The sequence below is a fragment of the Daldinia decipiens genome (genome assembly GCF_022478715.1).
Source record: "Daldinia decipiens strain CBS 113046 unplaced genomic scaffold F4813scaffold_1, whole genome shotgun sequence".
Lineage (NCBI taxonomy): Eukaryota > Fungi > Ascomycota > Sordariomycetes > Xylariales > Hypoxylaceae > Daldinia > Daldinia decipiens.
Genome location: NW_026054544.1, coordinates 295995 through 312700, shown reverse-complemented (window position 1 = coordinate 312700; position 16706 = coordinate 295995). Strand labels below are relative to the sequence as shown.

The 16706-nt window shown below is 48.5% G+C and overlaps 6 protein-coding genes across 6 annotated transcripts; 2 read left to right on the top strand and 4 right to left on the bottom strand.

Moving 5' to 3' along the window:
- The first annotated feature begins 2853 nt into the window (after positions 1–2853).
- Positions 2854–5990, top strand: F4813DRAFT_4128 (uncharacterized protein). The gene is made up of 5 exons (XM_049248452.1): positions 2854–3208; positions 3283–4093; positions 4179–4597; positions 4702–4840; positions 4964–5990. Exons 1-5 carry the CDS (start codon positions 3118–3120, stop codon positions 5763–5765), a joined length of 2262 nt encoding a protein of 753 aa, XP_049104578.1. The 5' UTR covers positions 2854–3117; the 3' UTR covers positions 5766–5990.
- On the bottom strand, positions 5867–9076 carry F4813DRAFT_4065 (uncharacterized protein). The gene is made up of 10 exons (XM_049248448.1): positions 8819–9076; positions 8609–8763; positions 7732–8550; positions 7186–7681; positions 7009–7133; positions 6857–6950; positions 6755–6804; positions 6606–6696; positions 6277–6552; positions 5867–6224 (listed from the first exon to the last, which is right to left on the bottom strand). The coding sequence occupies exons 1-10, from the start codon at positions 8865–8867 to the stop codon at positions 5968–5970; spliced, it is 2412 nt and encodes an 803-aa protein (XP_049104577.1). The 5' UTR covers positions 8868–9076; the 3' UTR covers positions 5867–5967.
- Positions 9077–12070: 2994 nt separating this feature from the next.
- On the top strand, positions 12071–12913 carry F4813DRAFT_384196 (glycoside hydrolase family 61 protein; the record flags this gene model as incomplete). The annotated part of the gene is made up of 4 exons (XM_049246047.1): positions 12071–12224; positions 12279–12530; positions 12584–12784; positions 12846–12913. The coding sequence occupies 4 exons, from the start codon at positions 12071–12073 to the stop codon at positions 12911–12913; spliced, it is 675 nt and encodes a 224-aa protein (XP_049104576.1).
- A 390-nt stretch (positions 12914–13303) lies between these two features.
- On the bottom strand, positions 13304–14629 carry F4813DRAFT_384195 (DUF159-domain-containing protein; the record flags this gene model as incomplete). Its single annotated transcript, XM_049246046.1, has 3 exons — positions 13304–13938; positions 13991–14534; positions 14603–14629. 3 exons carry the CDS (start codon positions 14627–14629, stop codon positions 13304–13306), a joined length of 1206 nt encoding a protein of 401 aa, XP_049104575.1.
- F4813DRAFT_3968 (uncharacterized protein) lies at positions 14563–15096 on the bottom strand. The gene has a single exon (XM_049247866.1). The coding sequence runs from the start codon at positions 14996–14998 to the stop codon at positions 14729–14731; it is 270 nt and encodes an 89-aa protein (XP_049104574.1). The 5' UTR covers positions 14999–15096; the 3' UTR covers positions 14563–14728.
- On the bottom strand, positions 14856–16320 carry F4813DRAFT_341243 (putative 60S ribosomal protein L18-B). Its single transcript, XM_049241284.1, has 4 exons — positions 16192–16320; positions 15911–16015; positions 15446–15813; positions 14856–15390 (listed from the first exon to the last, which is right to left on the bottom strand). The coding sequence occupies exons 1-4, from the start codon at positions 16193–16195 to the stop codon at positions 15313–15315; spliced, it is 555 nt and encodes a 184-aa protein (XP_049104573.1). The 5' UTR covers positions 16196–16320; the 3' UTR covers positions 14856–15312.
- Positions 16321–16706: the final 386 nt, after the last annotated feature.

Sequence of the window (16706 nt, the reverse complement as noted above, 5' to 3'; positions counted from 1 at the left end):
GGATTGTGGCTTGGCCGACAACAGGGTATTCTATATGCACTCAGCCCTCGACTCCGCCGGTATGTGCCGAGCATCATAAGGCAAAACCGAAGCTCACCGATAGCGTTTGGGGATTGTATGTTATTCACCGGTGAGGCTTTGGCTATTACTTCAGAATATTCAGAATAGAACATAGCACGGTGGCCTTCCTAAGCGGGGTGGGAAAAACCAAGCCACTTACCCTAACTGATACATAGGTATATAATAGGTAACTTCAGGATGTGGGTAAGCGCATGCTATTGTACAATAAGGGACAAGCACTCATATTCCTGGTAGTTTTCGATCGAACAGATTTTGAACGTATCCGTATTGGATTGATTGATTAACTACTAAGGTAGTTATACGGCAATTATACTGACTAAGATGTTTATAAGTCAGGCATTGCAAGATATACCTGTATATGTATGCAGTAGAGCATGCAGTAAAGCATGCAGTAGTGTATGCAGTAGTGTATGCAGCTAAGTGTACCTGGCATGCAGATATGTAGGGGCTAATTAGTGCTGCCCATTAGCGTCCCTGTCTACCAATCTGTTCATCTGATAGAATAACAAGCTAAGGTTGTTGCAGTAAGAATTAATTAGACGCAATGCATTGCCATTAAAAGCACACGTAATCGGACTGTCAAAAACCATATCTTCTTAAACTCAGGTAGCATGGTTGATCGAAACTCGAATTCGAGACTACATGTTTGGAGGTCTTTTGAGTTTAAAGGGTTGTGTCGTATTAGGAAGATGTACTGAGACGCTTAGTGGAGAGACCCTTTGGTCGTTTCGGTGGAAGTTTAGCAGTCCCAGCAGGGTCCAGTCTGGCTACTTCCTAGGATCCAGCATGTGATATGAGATAATAACAGCGGTATTAAAAAAAGAAAAAAGAAAAAAAAAGTGAGCTTTCGTCTTATCTGGAGTATTCTGACAATCCATCTATGTACTGACATCCACTACTGACATCCACCACTTACATCCACCACTTACATCCACCACTTACACCCAATGCTCAAGTCCTTTTTTCCTACCTATTAACTACTACCTACCTCATAATGCAAATACTGGCCTCGTGACCTGGTTGACCAAACCCCTTGTGCAGATCTCAATCTTTCTCCACTGCTGCAAATACCCGCTGCTTGCGAAGCGAACAGCCGAATCGAGATGCTATCAGTTTCATATGGGACCCCATGGGCTGCTGTTGCATCTACGTTTTGAATTCGTCTTCGCTACCATCTTTTTCATTTGCGACTAAACTCTAGAGTTTAGTTGCTTGCGTAAGAAAGCGTCCATCAGATGCGCAAAGATGAATCCGAAGTCCGTATTTAAAGAGCAGCCTCATGTCATATGCAGGCCGGAGGAGTCAACGTTGAACGAATGAGCTTATGCTCGAAAACAAGGTTTCTTGGCGGTTTCGGCTATCTACCATCTACCATCTACCATCAATAACATCCATACAGGTGTTGATGTCGAACTTAAGTTCCGGCTAGTTAAACAAAAGTTCTGACTTGGTCTCAAGTGAAAGGTGTCAAACTCTATCTACGAATCAAGAAAGCCAACCCTCGTAGCAGAAGATAGGAGAAAGAAATCGACACGAGATCGACATAGAATATTAAAATCGTTGCGGTAGGTAGCCTCGTCTACGAACTAAGGAGCCCCTAAACACCCGTCAAATGCGGCTGTCCTGGTACCTAACACAAGGGTATTTCTCCGAAGCATGTGCGATTGGACGGACCGTCTGACAACAACCGATTCTATAGCTCTGTGCGACCCGGGGGACGACCAAAGCCCCAGCCACGTCATCTGATGTTCGATCCCGCCGAGCTAAAGCACATTCGATGCTCATCGCCGGAGGGCTAGAATTTCGTTTAGTCGTACACGCTAAGTTCCTATTGACTAAACCGGACCTGCTCTTTTCAATCGTCATCCTCGGCATCAACACTTTGTATAGCATATACGTTGGTAGATATGACGGTTAGATGCTTTCGTGTGCTATGTTGCGTGCCTAGGTGCATCGACTTGGGACGTGATCGGGCGGCGAGGACGTGTTATGTCACGAGCGTGGACTTATCGAACAGACCTCTCTTATAGGTCATACCGAGGAAGAGAGGATTAAGAGCTAATTAAGAGCTTGGAATCGTGTCTTGCTCTGCAACTACCCTCAACGGAGATTTCGTGGCCCATAAACCGGTAGCTTACAGGAGGACCTTTTGGCCGGTTGTCGAGCCGGGTGCCACCAACCCTTGGCCGCTATGGTTTTACGCAAACACATGTTTAGTCTTCGGTCAAGACAGGATGTTGGTCGAAGTGCCTGGTTTCGGAGAGATCTGGTCATAGAAGCAAGTATCCGACAGATGACAGATCAAAAGTTGGTCTCGTCTCTTGCGGTCGAGAGAGAACTTGCATCACTAAGGTACAGATGCCGCTTCCCGTATTCACAAGTAACATTCCTCTCCGGACTTGGTTTTCTACCATGGTGTGATTTTTCATACATACCTAGGTACCTAACCTAGTCTTATTTATTTAGCGCAATATGCTTCGCTGCGTTCCGTAAATGTAGCTTGTGTAAGCAGAGATGCTAACAAATTAGTAAAAAAGGCAAGATAACGTATAGGTAATATATAGGTATTCAAGAGTTATTCACGTGCTATGTCCATTCCTATCTTAGAACTGCGCCTTTACACTACCTATGTACCTAACCTAGGTCTTAGCAATCAACAATCCATATGTCGCTGACTCGCTGACTCGCTGACAAATTCGTCCGTAGATTCGGCCGAAATCTCTTGGCATCAAGGTCAGGGTCAGATACATAGACATCTCTTCCTACCGAGCAAAAGGAAGAATACCCGTCTTTCAAGAACTAAACTAGTATTTTACCTATATGATGTTACTCTAAGTGTGTGTGTGTAAACCGTCTTCTCTCTTTACTTGATTGCAGTCCTTGTAGGGTTGTCACGGAGCTTCCCGCGCATAGATGCACCTTGGGTACCTGAGTAGAGTGCTATACCCACCGCTCGAACTCACGAGGAACAAAGAAGACTCCAAAACGTGGTCTAATATTAGGCCTTCACCTACTCGCAAAGTCGAATACAGATAGATGGCTCACCCTGCGACGCGAAGCTCAGGTGGGGGCGAACCTAGTACGAAAAGAAGAAAGGTTCGGAAGGGAACGCATAGTTGTTGGGAATGTAAGTCTCACTCCAGCTTCCAGCTAGGTACACAAGGGTACTGTATAGATGCTAAACATAATCCCGTCGGAAAGGTAGAAGGAGGAAGACTCGTTGCCAATATGCGTCAGCTACAGCAGCCATCTGCACTGGCTGTGAGGTCCGGGGGACGGCCTGCTTAAGCCAGGAGTTTCCAAACGAGCAGCCCCCAGCTTTGGATAAGGGGCTATCGCAGCGACTAAGTAGGGTAGAGGGTCTGCTAGAGAGACTCGTGGAGCATACTGCGTCTCATTCTTATACTCCTAGCCAAGCGGGCGAGCCATTTACTTCCTCCGTCTCGGCCGAAGACGAACTAGATTCGTCACCTAATATGCTTCGTCCGTCTGCGGCCGAGCATCCCCCCGTCATAGATATCTTCGACGCTCTGCGAGGAGACAGCGGGCCTAGCGCCCCCATCCAGACATCTTTCGTGCCGACCCCGGTACCGACGCAGGTCGAGCTGGTATCCACCCTCCCTACCAAATATGCCCAGATATCGAAGACCCTCCACGAGATGTTCCCATGCCAGCACGACATCGATGCTATACTGGCGGTGGGCCCCGGTGCGACATTCGTCGTAGCATACTTCAACGGCTACCAGGGTCTATATGAATCTCCATCTACCGTCTCGGAAGTCCCGCCTGTGTCGAGCCACCCCGCCTTGCTGGCGAAGCGCTTGATGCAGCTTACCCTCTGCATCCAGAGGATATCTACCAAGAACTTCCCGAAAAATCTCATCTCGAGAGAGCCGATCCGAGCTCAGGTAGCTGGATATGTCAACGTGGTTTCGGACCTTGTTGCTTCTAATGATGACCTCGTCGGCTCTGCTGAAGGTCTCGAGATTCTCGCTCTAATTGCGTTATATCAGTAAGTTATCCACCTATGTACACATGCCATGTTTTCTCTCCCTGTGGGATAAGCACCTTATTATTAACAATGCTAATCTTCTTAGTGCCAACGTGGGTAATTTACGTAAGTCCTGGCTATCCATCCGGCGCGTCATCGCCGTCGCCCAGCTCATGGGTGCGTCTAGATGGCCGGACGATAAGCCACTGAAGTCGGTCGACCCGCGATCGGACCCGGCGACTCGCACCCGAGGCAGTTCGTTATGGCATCGCATGAACTTCTCTGATCGCTATTTGTCTCTGCTCCTCGGCCTTCCCGCCGCCAGCGAAGACGATTCCTTTGCTGACCCTGGGCGAATAGACGCCGACCTTCCATCAGATAAGCTTAGCAAACTGCACTGCGTCATCAGCGGCGCCATCATTAAGCGGAATGCGAGCTATAATGGAAAAGGGGCGGCAGCTACGGATGCTAGCTTTCGCACAACACAAGCTATCGACCGCAGCCTCGAGGTTGCTGCTAATTCCAGTATGGAGTTTCTGCCTCCAATCTCCCACTCCCCCCTTTTCCTTTTCATCATTCTCGAAACATTCCCGAGCCTAAAGGAACAATAGCTAACTCCTCGCTACTAGTCAGCGCAGAGTGGTGGCAGCCGGTAAAACCTCCCGACACACCCACCGCGTCGTCAGAAGAGCTGATAGACGCCCATATGCATGTAATGATGCAGATGAATCATTACCACCTGCTCACCCTACTTCACTTACCGTATTTGTACGTAACGCCGAGCATTCCTTTCCCTTGCTACCCTCCGTTATGAGTTGATATTACTACTTCTTCGTCGAGACGACTAGACCCCCTTACGAGAGTAATCATTAACTCAACTCCATTAAACAGCATCCGCGACCCCAAAGAACGCCGCTGGGACTACAGCAAGACAACATGCCTCGACGCCTCGCGCAAGGTTCTCGAAGCCTACCTCGTCTTCCGCCACCTCACCGACGCAGCCGGAGCCTGTCGACACACCGACTACGGCGCGCTGACGGCCTCCATGACGCTACTCCTAGGCTACCTAGATCCAAAGCTACGACTGCGCGACCCCAAAACAAGCTACCAACGCAGCGCCGACCGCAAACTAGTCCTCGCCGTTCGAGATGTCTTGCGGGAGGTCGCAGAGAGAGACGACGACAAGTTATCGCGCGAGACCTCCGACATAATCACGCGCCTGTTGCCCCTGACCGATGTCGACGTGGTGGCTGGCAGCTCTGGTGGTCTTGACGCCCCCGTGCGCCTTGAGATTCCGTATCTGGGAACCATTAATATCAACCCGGTCAGCAGGCCGATACATCAAGGCCGACCCGAGCTTCGGCAGGATGGTCCCAATATCACGCCAGCGCCAGTCAGCTACGGCGACAAGAGACATACAGAACCGAATCGTCTTCGAAGCTCGACTATATCCGAAAATGCGCATGCAAATAACAACCCTAACAATACCCCAATAGACCCCAATTTACAGCAACCCCCCGAAGCCTCTCCGAGCTTGTTGGCCTCTCTCGGGGAAGATGCTAATTTCTCCTTCATGCAATTCGAGCCTCCAGATCCATCAGCCTCGTATCAATTACCTGACCTTACGGCAGACATGGATGAATGGACATTCCAAGGTTTTGACGCCAACTTCTTCGAAAGCCTGTTTTCATAATATTACCTCCACTATAATTCAAGTATTATACATACTAGCGGTTCACTTTACACACGTCAAGACCATGGGCTTGCTATGGGGATATTCGCACGTATATGTATATATATAATTTTAGGATTGCCTCGGAGACATTCCGGGAAGTAGAAACATATGTACAAGAATTTTGTCCTAGCGTATATAGCCGTCAATCCTAAGATTATGTCTATGGCAGGGTAATTATCTGTCCTCCGGTGTTCTGGGGCGCTTTTGTAGGGACCTTCGGCGACAGAGCCGAGATCTTCTCGGCTGCGAATTCTGCCGCGGTCACAATCATAGCTGAAGGGTTTCCAGTCACCATACCGGGGAAGATCGATCCGTCAACGACGAAGAGGTTGTCGGTGCCGTAGACCTTGGTGTTAAGGTCAACGACAGACGTGCCGTTCTCCTTGCGTCCGTCGTCCGATCCCAACTTAGCAGTGCCTATTACGTATCAGCAGGAATATTGGTAGGAAAGTAGCTTGGTAATACTGACCCATCCAGTGGTTTGAGCGACGCTTAGCGGACGTCACCTCAATGGCGTCAACATAGGACGTTGTGGATTGGTTCGTGGCCGGGAGTCGGAACTCGAGATCCTTCACGGTGCTCAGAGCGTTTCTCAGGTTCTCAATGCCCTTAATAACAGCTGCCTTGTCATTCGGGTCTCGAAGGTAGGGCGGGGTTGAGACAACCGTGCTCAGTCCGGCGTTGATTGTCATGCGACCACGAGAAGTCTGACCTCTTCCGAGATATTGACTCATAATCATCGTGTCTGTGCAACATTAGTTACGTTTCCTTACAGACTTCCATTGCGTGGAGACATACTGGTGGTGTTCGTCAGCTCGGAACCTTCAACACGAGCCGTCCATTGGAGCTGACGGACTACGCCATCCTCGCCTTCGATTTCGTCCCAGAACTAGCGGTTCAATTAGATATACTTCAAAAAGACAGCGCAATTACCTAGGTATACATACCACAGGTCCGATGTTAGGAGCAGCTTGCGCCAGAATGCCGGTGCGGTTGGCTATAAAAGGTAAATAAATTTCCAAGGCCATATAATAGACTATCATGCTTACCAAGATACTTCTGCTTGTCCGCAGGAATTGGCGTGTTCCATGCCTCGTAGAAGTCGTAGAATACAACATCTGGGTGGGTGAAGTAGGTGTCGGTCTATTTTCAACCCGAATTAGAGAGAAGCTCATCCATTCATTCCCCGATGTTCACTTACGTTAACATGGTCCATTAGGTTATAGCCTACTGGCAGGCTAATCCAATCCTCTTTTCCAATGAACGATTTGCCATCTGAAGCTGAAGAAGCAACGATATCAAGTTGATCGGCCGGACCAATACCACCTAGCAAGATTAGCACGTTATTCCAAGTATGAATAAATACTATATCACTTACTCCTGAGAAGGAACTTAGCCGAACCGAAAGTTCCAGCCGAAACGATAACGCGTCCAGTGTCAGCGGTAACGTTGACGACACCGTACCCGCCTCCTTCTACAGTACAGTCTAGCTCAACTCCGGTAATATGGCCGCCTGTCCTAAGAGCTCTCCTAACAGGAGTGTTCATCCAGAGCGCGAAGTTATCACGCTTGGCGGCGGTAACCAGGTAAGTAGCCAGGGGACCGCCTCTCTCACCGTTAGAGAACATATATGTTGTAGCGCCAAAAGTATGGTTCTTCTGAGTCGGGGCATCGTTGGGGACAGGTACATTCTTCCATCCTGCCTTCTCCAAACCACTGGAGATGACGTCGACCCCCTGGTGCATGTATAGTTCACCATCCTGAGAGGGCCTTGTGGTTCCGGGAATACGCGTGAATGCTCGGTCTGTGGCGGTCTTAAGGTCTGAGTTATGCCATCCGGCAGGGAAGTTCTCATCCCAATCCTTCGGGTTCGCCTTAAGAGTATCAGCATCTGAACTATAAAGCCGCGACCAAGGTAACTTACCCTCCACCATAAGCCGGCATTAACAGCTGTGCCTCCACCGAGGACACATCCAGCCATTTGGTCGGTATCTAAGCAAGCGACACCATCCGAATCAACCCAAATTTGGTTGCAAAGACCCGGGACATCGAATCGTGTGAGATCCGTCTTCTCAAGCCAGAGCGGCTTCATATTTCCTCCCCATATTCCTGAAGACGGTGGCCCCTTCTCAATCAGTAGGACACTGTAACCCTTCTCGCTTAGTCGATCGGCTATGGGGATACCACCGGCTCCGGCACCGACCACGATGTAGTCGAACGACTGACCGGCCATCTCCTTAGCACAGACACGACCCGTCGGTGGTGGGCTGCCGGGATCGCTAGGAGCGCATTCGCCGAGGACGTCCTTCGTTGCCAACGCAGCCCATTCGGGGTACTTGGCACTTGCAAGACCATCCAAGGGAGCACCAAACTGTCCGAAGGCTTCATGTTGCACAAATTTGATGTTGGCAGGACACTCAGGGTTAGTAGGAACAGTCTTTGCCGAGGCTCGTCCTACGACAAGTAGTCCGCTACTGGTTTCAACGTGACCGCTGGAACCTTCCTGATCCCAAGCGAAGCAGTTCTGGCATCGGTAAATAACCTCGAAGCCAGTCCCAGTCACCTTCGATGAGATCTGAGTCAGGGTTGCGTTTCCGGTATAAACTCCTGGAAGGTTGTACCCAGTTGCGAATCGGAAAGATGTGAGGACTTGGTCTTTATACGGCCAAGCGACGAGCAGCAAGGCCTGCGTCATCTGTCCCGACTCTCCATGGGAGATACCACACCAACCCGTAGAGCATTTCTAAAGGGAAGGGAATGTCAGTATAGCGCTGCCAAGGTACCTAACTATATCTACATACCAGTATACCAATGTACTCATCGGCGTTCTTGGTTAATGCATCCTCGGGTAGTGTGAGACCAAACGTCTGGTCACCCTGAGCCCATGTGCCAAACTCGATCCCCGTGTCTGGGTCGGTGTATTTGACTGGGTCTTGAGCAAGAGTAGTCCCGAAAGCTGGGAATATTCAGCATATATTCTCACATATAGGAGGCAGAATACTTGGACTTACTGGTAGCGGCTGCTAGAACAGCAGTCGCAATACGTGAGAAGGACGGCATATTGAGGTCGCTGGCCAAGCATCCAAGACCTGGGGAGACGTGGCTAGTGGACTATAGAAAAGAGGATTTGAGGCGACTAATAAATGGCATCGCGTCGTGGGATCTGTGAAGCCAAGACACAAATCGCTCGCCCGGTTTTCCGGGAAAGAGGACGTGATAGGACATGATAGGACATGATCTGCAAGACAAACATACTGTAACTGCTGGTAAAGTCAAAAGACCTGGCTAAAGCACCGACAGGATCACGGAGGACGGTGCCGGAGAGGGCTCGTATAGAAAAGGGTATAGCACAGATTATGCCAGCGGCCTATAATGAAGGGTCATATATTATTTCAAGGCCGGGAAGAGGAGCGAAACGCGAGCCGACTGGTTCGAATAGGCGATAGACGCTTAGGGTTGCAAGCCAGAAGCGCCTAGGAATGATTCTGGCGATATTGAATCCGCGGAAGCAAAGTGAACAGGGAATCAACAAGTCATTGCTTGGCCGAGCTAGCTTGGGTACCTTGTTTTACTCGAGATACTTGGTACATGGTGTTTTCATGTCCTTCTCTAACTTACCTAGGTACCAAATAACTATACCAAGTATCTAGTAAGTCAAGTAGTAAGTCAAGTAACCTAGTACCTAAAGTATACCAGGTATCCTAATCTCAGGCTCAAAGTGAAATAAAGCAAAGTCAACAACTTATCGAGTAGGCCAAGTCGGATGTGTACCGGGAAGAGAGAAGATCAACGGCAGCTAAACAAGACCGGGATAAGCTTCTGTCAGGAACAGATGACCATCTGGAACATGCAGCCGTGGTCCAATAATGTGACGGGGAATTGTCATGGAATGGGTCAAAGCAATAGAGTGGCGCACCAGTGAAGTTGGAGATGAAATAAAAAAGAAAATAAAAAAGGAAGGTTATTAGGTTAGGTTAGGTAGTTTTACATACGGTACAACGTTATCATCCTCCCTCCCCCAATTTGAGCAGATTTTTAGTTGATGATTTTAGGTGTTTGGATGTTTGGACCCCCGTCTTGGCGGCGCTACGGAGTAATTCGATGCGAAAAAAGGGCTGATGGTTCCCCCACATTTGGAGGTAACTGCTCTGCAGCTCTGCAGCTCAGGCCCGTGATTCCAGCGTAGCCCCATTGATTTCAGAGGACGTTAGAGGACGTTAGAGGATTATTAGGCCCGCTTAGCCCGTTAAGGTCATCCCCATCCCCCACAGTGTTTACCTTAAACCCCGCTCCCTTCTCCGCCTCCCCCGAGTTTCGAGCTCGGACATCTTATAAGTGCCCCCCCCCTACCCCCTACCTACCTCCAGTACTACTATGTAATACGTACCTACACCAGATATGTTCCAAACTTCATGTCTTCACGGCTTTTTTGTCTTTAGCGCTATGATCCTACAGGGGTTCGGTTATGTAGTGGCCCATCTCTAGCCAAGTGTAAGGTTAATTGGATGTTGATTTGGATAAATATACGTAGACGAGATACTTTCCCGGTTTGTCATCGGCGATTTTATTGTTTACTACTTGCCCCTTCTCAGCCTATATTCCGCCTCTGATTCCAAAGAATCCTTCTCATGATCTCGTAAGCATCGAACCCAGCATGTCCCATCGCTTTTCCGCCCCGAAACCTCCCAAATTCGGCCAGCCTTGCCGAAACTAACTAACCTGCACGAGTTTCCCTCCGGTTGTAAGGGCCGATTGAGGCTACCGTCACGAGACCACACTACACCTAAGATGTGTTGACTTTGCTGTCATGGTCCTGGCTCATTCTTGCTGCATGTTTATAAACGATCAGGCTACATGAACTCCTGGTCCTCCTTTTGGACAAGATGGGCTCGGCGTTTGAGCCCCCGTCTCTATCAATTCCCATTCTGGGAAATTTTCTAGAAAGGGGCGTTAGGAATACCCTCAACACCATTGGCAAAGACACTTCTTGTGTAACGTTCCAATATAAGTACCTAGAAAGTAGATAGTCTTATCTGTGTAATCTTGGTGGTATTTGGCAATGGGAAGCCATGTATAACAATATATTTTCCAAGGCCTGCATAGGAATATAAGTATACGCTGACTTCCTCATATACATGCGTGCCATTAAAACCTCACCATATCTTCTGCGGTGTTTAGATTAGTTACCATGTCTTCGATATTACGAGAACGGAGTATCACGATCCTTGGGTCATGATGACTGATACCACCCACGCTTTCGTCAAACACCTCGAGCGTTGCGACAATTCCTAGCTGACTACCTACGTATGTATTATATAGCTCACAGAGCAGAGTCAGCAAAGTATGTGATCTATCATTTAGCCCGTCAAGAACATGAAAATGGGCAACCATTTTTGTCGCTGAAAGTGAGTGGATTGAAGATATCTGGACTTATGATAGAACCTCCCAGGGGTGTAGTCTTAGTATTTAGAACACTAAACGCCGGGACAATCAGCAATGAATCATCATGCAGGTAAAGTTCCTGGTTATCTAGAAATAGAACTAGACTATGTCCTATCCTTAGAGGTAGATTAATATTGACCTATGAAATCCCCAATGCCACTCTCAACTTCCTTTACTTGTTACTCATAAGGTAAATCACCACTTAGAGCGTGAGCAAATAGGGGCAAAATCAAGAACTCCCCTTTCTCTTCCTCCACAGCCGTAAGTTCAGATCACAAGACTTAATTCAAATTTCAAGCATCGACTGCAATCCCTGCTAGACAGATCTCGCATCCGCTTCTCCGGGGGTCCCAGTGCCGAACCATACTGCTTTCTGTGATCACATCGTGCATGTATACAACCTATTTAGAGCGTAAATTGCTGGGCGCCGGAATAAGCCACGGTGACCAACCATGGAAGCTCCTGGGCTAGGTCGTTTAGTTAATCTATCTTATTAACGACTACCCCATATGATGCCTAGTTCGTAGCCCAGATGACGGGCCATCGCCCCTGGCCAGGCCTCGCTGAGGTGCTTAGCCATTATCCCGTGCCGACGACTGGAGCCGCGGCCCGCTTCATATCGAAGAATCTGGGGTTAGGCCTAGACGGAGGGCGAGTGAACTGCCGAAGGGGGAGATCGTATGGATTTTCGTTTTTAAGGACGGCCTACGGCGCCTACGCAGCAGGCTCCGCCAGCTGCTCTGTTCTGCTCTGCACCCGCCGGACGCTTTCAGCCTCGAGAAAAGAAAAGAAGATAGTCGGATCAGCTCTCCCAAACCACAATGAAGAACGTTTTCGCTCTTATCGCCACCGCCGCCCTGGCTGCTCAGGGCGCGTCGGCCCACTACATTTTCCAGACGCTGGCGAAGGGAACTGCCAAGGGTGTCGCGTATGAGTACGTTCGACGAAACACCAACTATAACTCTCCCGTTACCGGTTAGTAATTCTCATCAAAGCCATTGGTAACTTTGTGCTGAGATATAACAATAGACCTGTCTTCTCCTGACCTCCGATGCAACGTCGGCGGTGCCACTGGCGGTAACACCAGCACTCTTGCGTTGAACGCCGGTGACCCGTTCACCTTCACTCTTGACACGGCCGTCTACCACCAGGGACCCATCTCCCTGTACTTATCGAAGGCTCCGGGTGCTGTTGCGGATTACGATGGCAGCGGAGACTGGTTCAAGATTAACGATTGGGCACCTATCTTCAACGGCGGCCAGGCAAGCTGGACCATGAAGGGTACGAACGGGTTTAACTCGTTCCTCAGGATAACTCGGCTAACCTTAGAACAGACACTTACTCTTACACGATTCCTAAGTGTATCCCTAGCGGAGAGTATCTCCTGCGAATCCAGTCCCTCGCCATCCACAACCCCGGCTCTACCCCGCAATGGTATGTCGGTTGCGGCCAGATCAAGGTCAGCGGTGGCGGAAGCGGCTCACCCAGGCCCACCGTCAAGATCCCCGGTGCTTTCAAGGCTACCGACCCCGGATGTAAGTTACCCCTGTACTTCAATACTATATGTCGTGGTGACTGACATTATTTCGCATGTAGACACTGCCAATATCTACAACAACTTCCACTCATACATCGTACCCGGCCCCTCCGTATTCACATGCTAAATAGCTTCGGATGTGCCCCTCTTTGAAGCTGCGGTGCTGTCGTAGTAAATTCCACACAGATGAAGTGGGAAGTATGGATATCGTTTCGCACGATGTATCTCTTGGGGTAGGCCGTAGCGAGGCACGCTCTTTCTGTCATTATTGTACATCGTCCGGTTGGTGTGCCGCTTATCTAGTAATTTAAATTTAAATTATTGCTCATATAAATACATACCAAGGCACTGGCGACTGGCGTATCGCCAGGTAGGGCATGTTTGATGCGTTGAGACGTATATCCCAATCCAAGTTCATGGTGGCCTATGCGCCATGATATCTGAGAGCAAAGCTGGTGTGTGACGCTAATACATAGACCACCACTAGCCAGTCTTGGATATATCTTAAGCTGCCTCATCAAGAGAAATTCGCAAAGAAATTCGTTATCTTTTGCGTACCAGGTTGTTTCGCCTTAATTGGGCTCTTGGTTCCATTGCTGGTGGCGCTAATCTTTTGTTTCACCCCCTTTTGCGGCGACGGTGTCTTATTCGGCGCCAGGGAAGACATGGTCATAGCCGCTTTCTTCGGAGGCTCCCCGCTACCTGATTCATCTTCAGCTTCCCTCTTGAAGCCAGTTGTAGGCTGATTTTCTTGTATTATTTTAGTTGAGTCTTCGGTGACGAACCCCTCTTCCTTCTTAACTTTAACCTTCGGCTGCTCTTTCGTAGCATTCTTCTTCGCGGTACCCTTGACGAAGAAATTCGCAATATTAGACTTATTCTCCTTGCTGTCGATAGGGATGACAAAGTTAGGCGAGTTGTTACCAACTTTGCCCACATCCTTGCTAACTGGATAGACTTCCAACTCTCCCTCAAAAGGCTTCAACAGAGCCTGCAGCTCTTTCGACCACTCGTACCGCTTAGGGTCTAACCACGTTCGGATATCTTCAGACCCATTATTTAGAATAACTGGCATGCGATTATGAAGGAAGTTGAGTTGCTTGTTTGAATCTGTAGTGATGATTGTATAGGTGTAAAGCTTCTGCTCGCTATCTAAATACCAGTTAGCACCATTTGTTCTTCCAATCCGAGCTTGGACACTCACTTTCGTATTGCACCACATCCCATAATCCAGCGAAGCACATCAATTTACCGTCCTTCCGCTTAACAAAATGCGGGATCTTGTCTTTACTCCCATCCTTCTTCAGCCATTCGTAGAAGCCTCCCGCAACAACGATACATCGCTTTCGAGATTTCATTGTGCTCCACATACCACCGCTCTGGGCGAGAGAATCATCTCGACAGTTGATTGTCTTCATCATGGAACCATAATCCGGATTACGCTTGGTCCAGAAAGGGATCAATACCCATTTCATGCTTTGTAGCTTATAGCTAATAGCCTTGGGGTTTGATGCAATATCACTATCATCACTATCGGCGGGCTGCTCTTTTACGGCCTCATTAGAGGCATCGGCGTGCTGCCTTCGAGGACCGGCACCCCAATCTGGTACATCGGCGCGGTAAACGACGCCATGGTAGCCGGGGGCAAAATTGTAACTTTGCCTTGGCGTTGCTTCACCTTCATCATCTGGCGCATCATCCACAGGCATACCATCATGTTGAAATAGCTCGCGAATCTGTGCTGGCCTCTACGTTATTGGTTGCAGTCAGTCTCTAGGGTCAAGACAAGTGTAAAGTGAAGAGTATGTTGCCATACCAATGCCAGCGAATAACGACCACACATTTTATACTCTTAAAACGCTTCAAAAGGAAGATTGCAAGAACTAATATTAGCTGACACTTTAATTAAGAGAAATAAAGACGATGAAGCGTTGGACTAGTATCAGCTTTCAATGTGTGTAGTGTAGTGTAGTGTAGTGTAGTGTAGTGTAGTGTAGTGTAGTGTAGTGTAGTGTAGTGTAGTGTAGTGTAGTGTAGTGTAGTGTAGTGTAAGAAGTAGGTTAAAGTTGGTTGAAGTAGGTTGAAAGTGGCTATGACGAAACACACAGTATGAAGATATCGAACTGTTAGCATTACGTCTCGAACACGCGGTCAGGTGATACCTGTCTTTCACAATTCCCCCTTGCTTGTTCTTTAAGCATTCTGTGAACATAATGAGAATATAACGCCTCGGAATCTACGCGACTACTCGACACTTTATAGCATTGCCTGCAGTAGGTATATTTTAGTTGCAATAAAATATCATGCATTCGTCAGTCACAATAATTGGCTGGAAAAGGCGTACGGTCCTGGTCAGAAAAGTGGCAAAGCATCTCAATTCTGTATGAATTGATTTTGTAATCCCGTATCACGCCGAGCCATGCATAAACCACACCTGAAGTAGCGTAACCCTCTTCCAGTTGATAACTGTATTCATGGTATATCGGAAGAGACGCAACACAAGACATAACCCACACCGTTTTTTCCTTAGACTTTGAAACCCCTTGACCGTCTGCGACCACGGGCCTTCTCGAATTTGCGGCCCTTGGACTCGAGGTATGGCTTCTGTAAAATTTGTGAGCATGCTAGAAATGGTTGTGATTAAATCTAGTCCACATACCTTGTGCTTGTGGGGGCCGAAGCCGAAGTGCTTAACAGCCTCACGGGCGTTCTTGGGGCCGCGGAGCAGTAGGGTGTTGCTGCCGGTAGGGGCGCGGAGGGCCAGCTGGTCGAGGGTCAATGCCTCACCACCGGCGGCAAGAATGCGAGCACGGGCGGTAGCGGTAAATCGCAGAGCGGCGATGGAAACCTTGGGGACCGTGAGAAGGCGGTTGTCGTCGGTGACGGTGCCAACAACAACAACGATCTTGCCCTCATCCTCCTTAGGGATCTGGCTCTTGACACGAGAAAGGGAGACGGGGGGTCGGTTGATGCGGGACATGAAAAGGCGGCGAAGGACGACCTTGTTGAACTCCGAGTCCGTTCGGCCTATGTGAAAGAATAATGTTAGTCTCGTAATTGCAAAAATTAGGATGCATTGATAACTCGTTGCAAAAGCTGCCAGTAATTAGGAGAGATAACTTACGGGCTAAGAAGCGGTACAGCTTCACCAAGAGCTTAAGGTAGACATTGTCGCTCTTGGGCGCCTTTCGGTGGGTGCTGCGCACGTGGTGGCGGTCGAGATCAATACCTATTTAGAGAAAAAAAGCCATCGTCAGCTTTTGGGTTCAAATATGCTCTATCGGGTGCATCCCAGAGGATGATTTCCCGTTTGTTCGCAGAAAGTATGAGAGAAGGGCACAATGCAGTAGCCAATCTCTCACACTTCCACTCGCATAGAGATCTCCAAATAAATATTCAACGTACCCATCTTGACGGTGACTCTTTTGTAATTGAAAAGAGAGTCGATGGGAAAGAGAAAGGCTGTTGTGCTGTGGGTTAGTAGTGACTGAAGAAGGGAAATAATTTCAGGTGGGCCTCAGAAAAGTTCGAAATCGCAAAGATGGAGTGGATTGTGTGGGTGGGCGGTAACGAGCGGCAGTTAGGGTTGGAAGGAGAGATACGAACTAAAGAGGTACGTACCTTAGGTAGCTAGGTAGTAGCCGGCATTATGTACTTAAACAGTGTTATCATATAATATGTATTTTATGAAGGTTTCTGATAAGAAATCCAAATCTTATGTTAGGTTAGTCCAGGTCCATACACTCCTTAGGTACTCGAGGTAGGTACCTAAGTAGGTATTCTTTATATTCCACGACAGTGAGATCATATCAACACAAGGCTATGTAGTTTCTAATTAATTTCAGATTTTTATTTATTCTATGCAAGTATCACCCTGAAACTATATCTTCAAAGGAAGGATGGCCTCGCCCTCCTCATAC

What these genes read in the sequence shown, in the direction of transcription:
- F4813DRAFT_4128 (XM_049248452.1), top strand. Translation starts at nt 3,118, where the DNA reads ATGGCTCACCCTGCGACGCGAAGCTCAGGTGGGGGCGAACCTAGTACG. An exon ending in AACGCATAGTTGTTGGGAAT is followed by an intron (nt 3,209 to 3,282) that starts GTAAGTCTCACT and finishes CCCGTCGGAAAG; the next exon opens with GTAGAAGGAGGAAGACTCGT. An exon ending in GCTCTAATTGCGTTATATCA is followed by an intron (nt 4,094 to 4,178) that starts GTAAGTTATCCA and finishes TAATCTTCTTAG; the next exon opens with TGCCAACGTGGGTAATTTAC.
- F4813DRAFT_4065 (XM_049248448.1), bottom strand. Translation starts at nt 8,867, where the DNA reads ATGCCGTCCTTCTCACGTATTGCGACTGCTGTTCTAGCAGCCGCTACC. An exon ending in ACCTAATGGACCATGTTAAC is followed by an intron (nt 6,951 to 7,008) that starts GTAAGTGAACAT and finishes GGTTGAAAATAG; the next exon opens with ACCGACACCTACTTCACCCA. An exon ending in GGACAAGCAGAAGTATCTTG is followed by an intron (nt 6,805 to 6,856) that starts GTAAGCATGATA and finishes TACCTTTTATAG; the next exon opens with CCAACCGCACCGGCATTCTG.
- F4813DRAFT_3968 (XM_049247866.1), bottom strand. Translation starts at nt 14,998, where the DNA reads ATGTTCACAGAATGCTTAAAGAACAAGCAAGGGGGAATTGTGAAAGAC.
- F4813DRAFT_341243 (XM_049241284.1), bottom strand. An exon ending in GCTGTACCGCTTCTTAGCCC is followed by an intron (nt 15,814 to 15,910) that starts GTAAGTTATCTC and finishes TCTTTCACATAG; the next exon opens with GCCGAACGGACTCGGAGTTC. An exon ending in TCGGCCCCCACAAGCACAAG is followed by an intron (nt 15,391 to 15,445) that starts GTATGTGGACTA and finishes CAAATTTTACAG; the next exon opens with AAGCCATACCTCGAGTCCAA.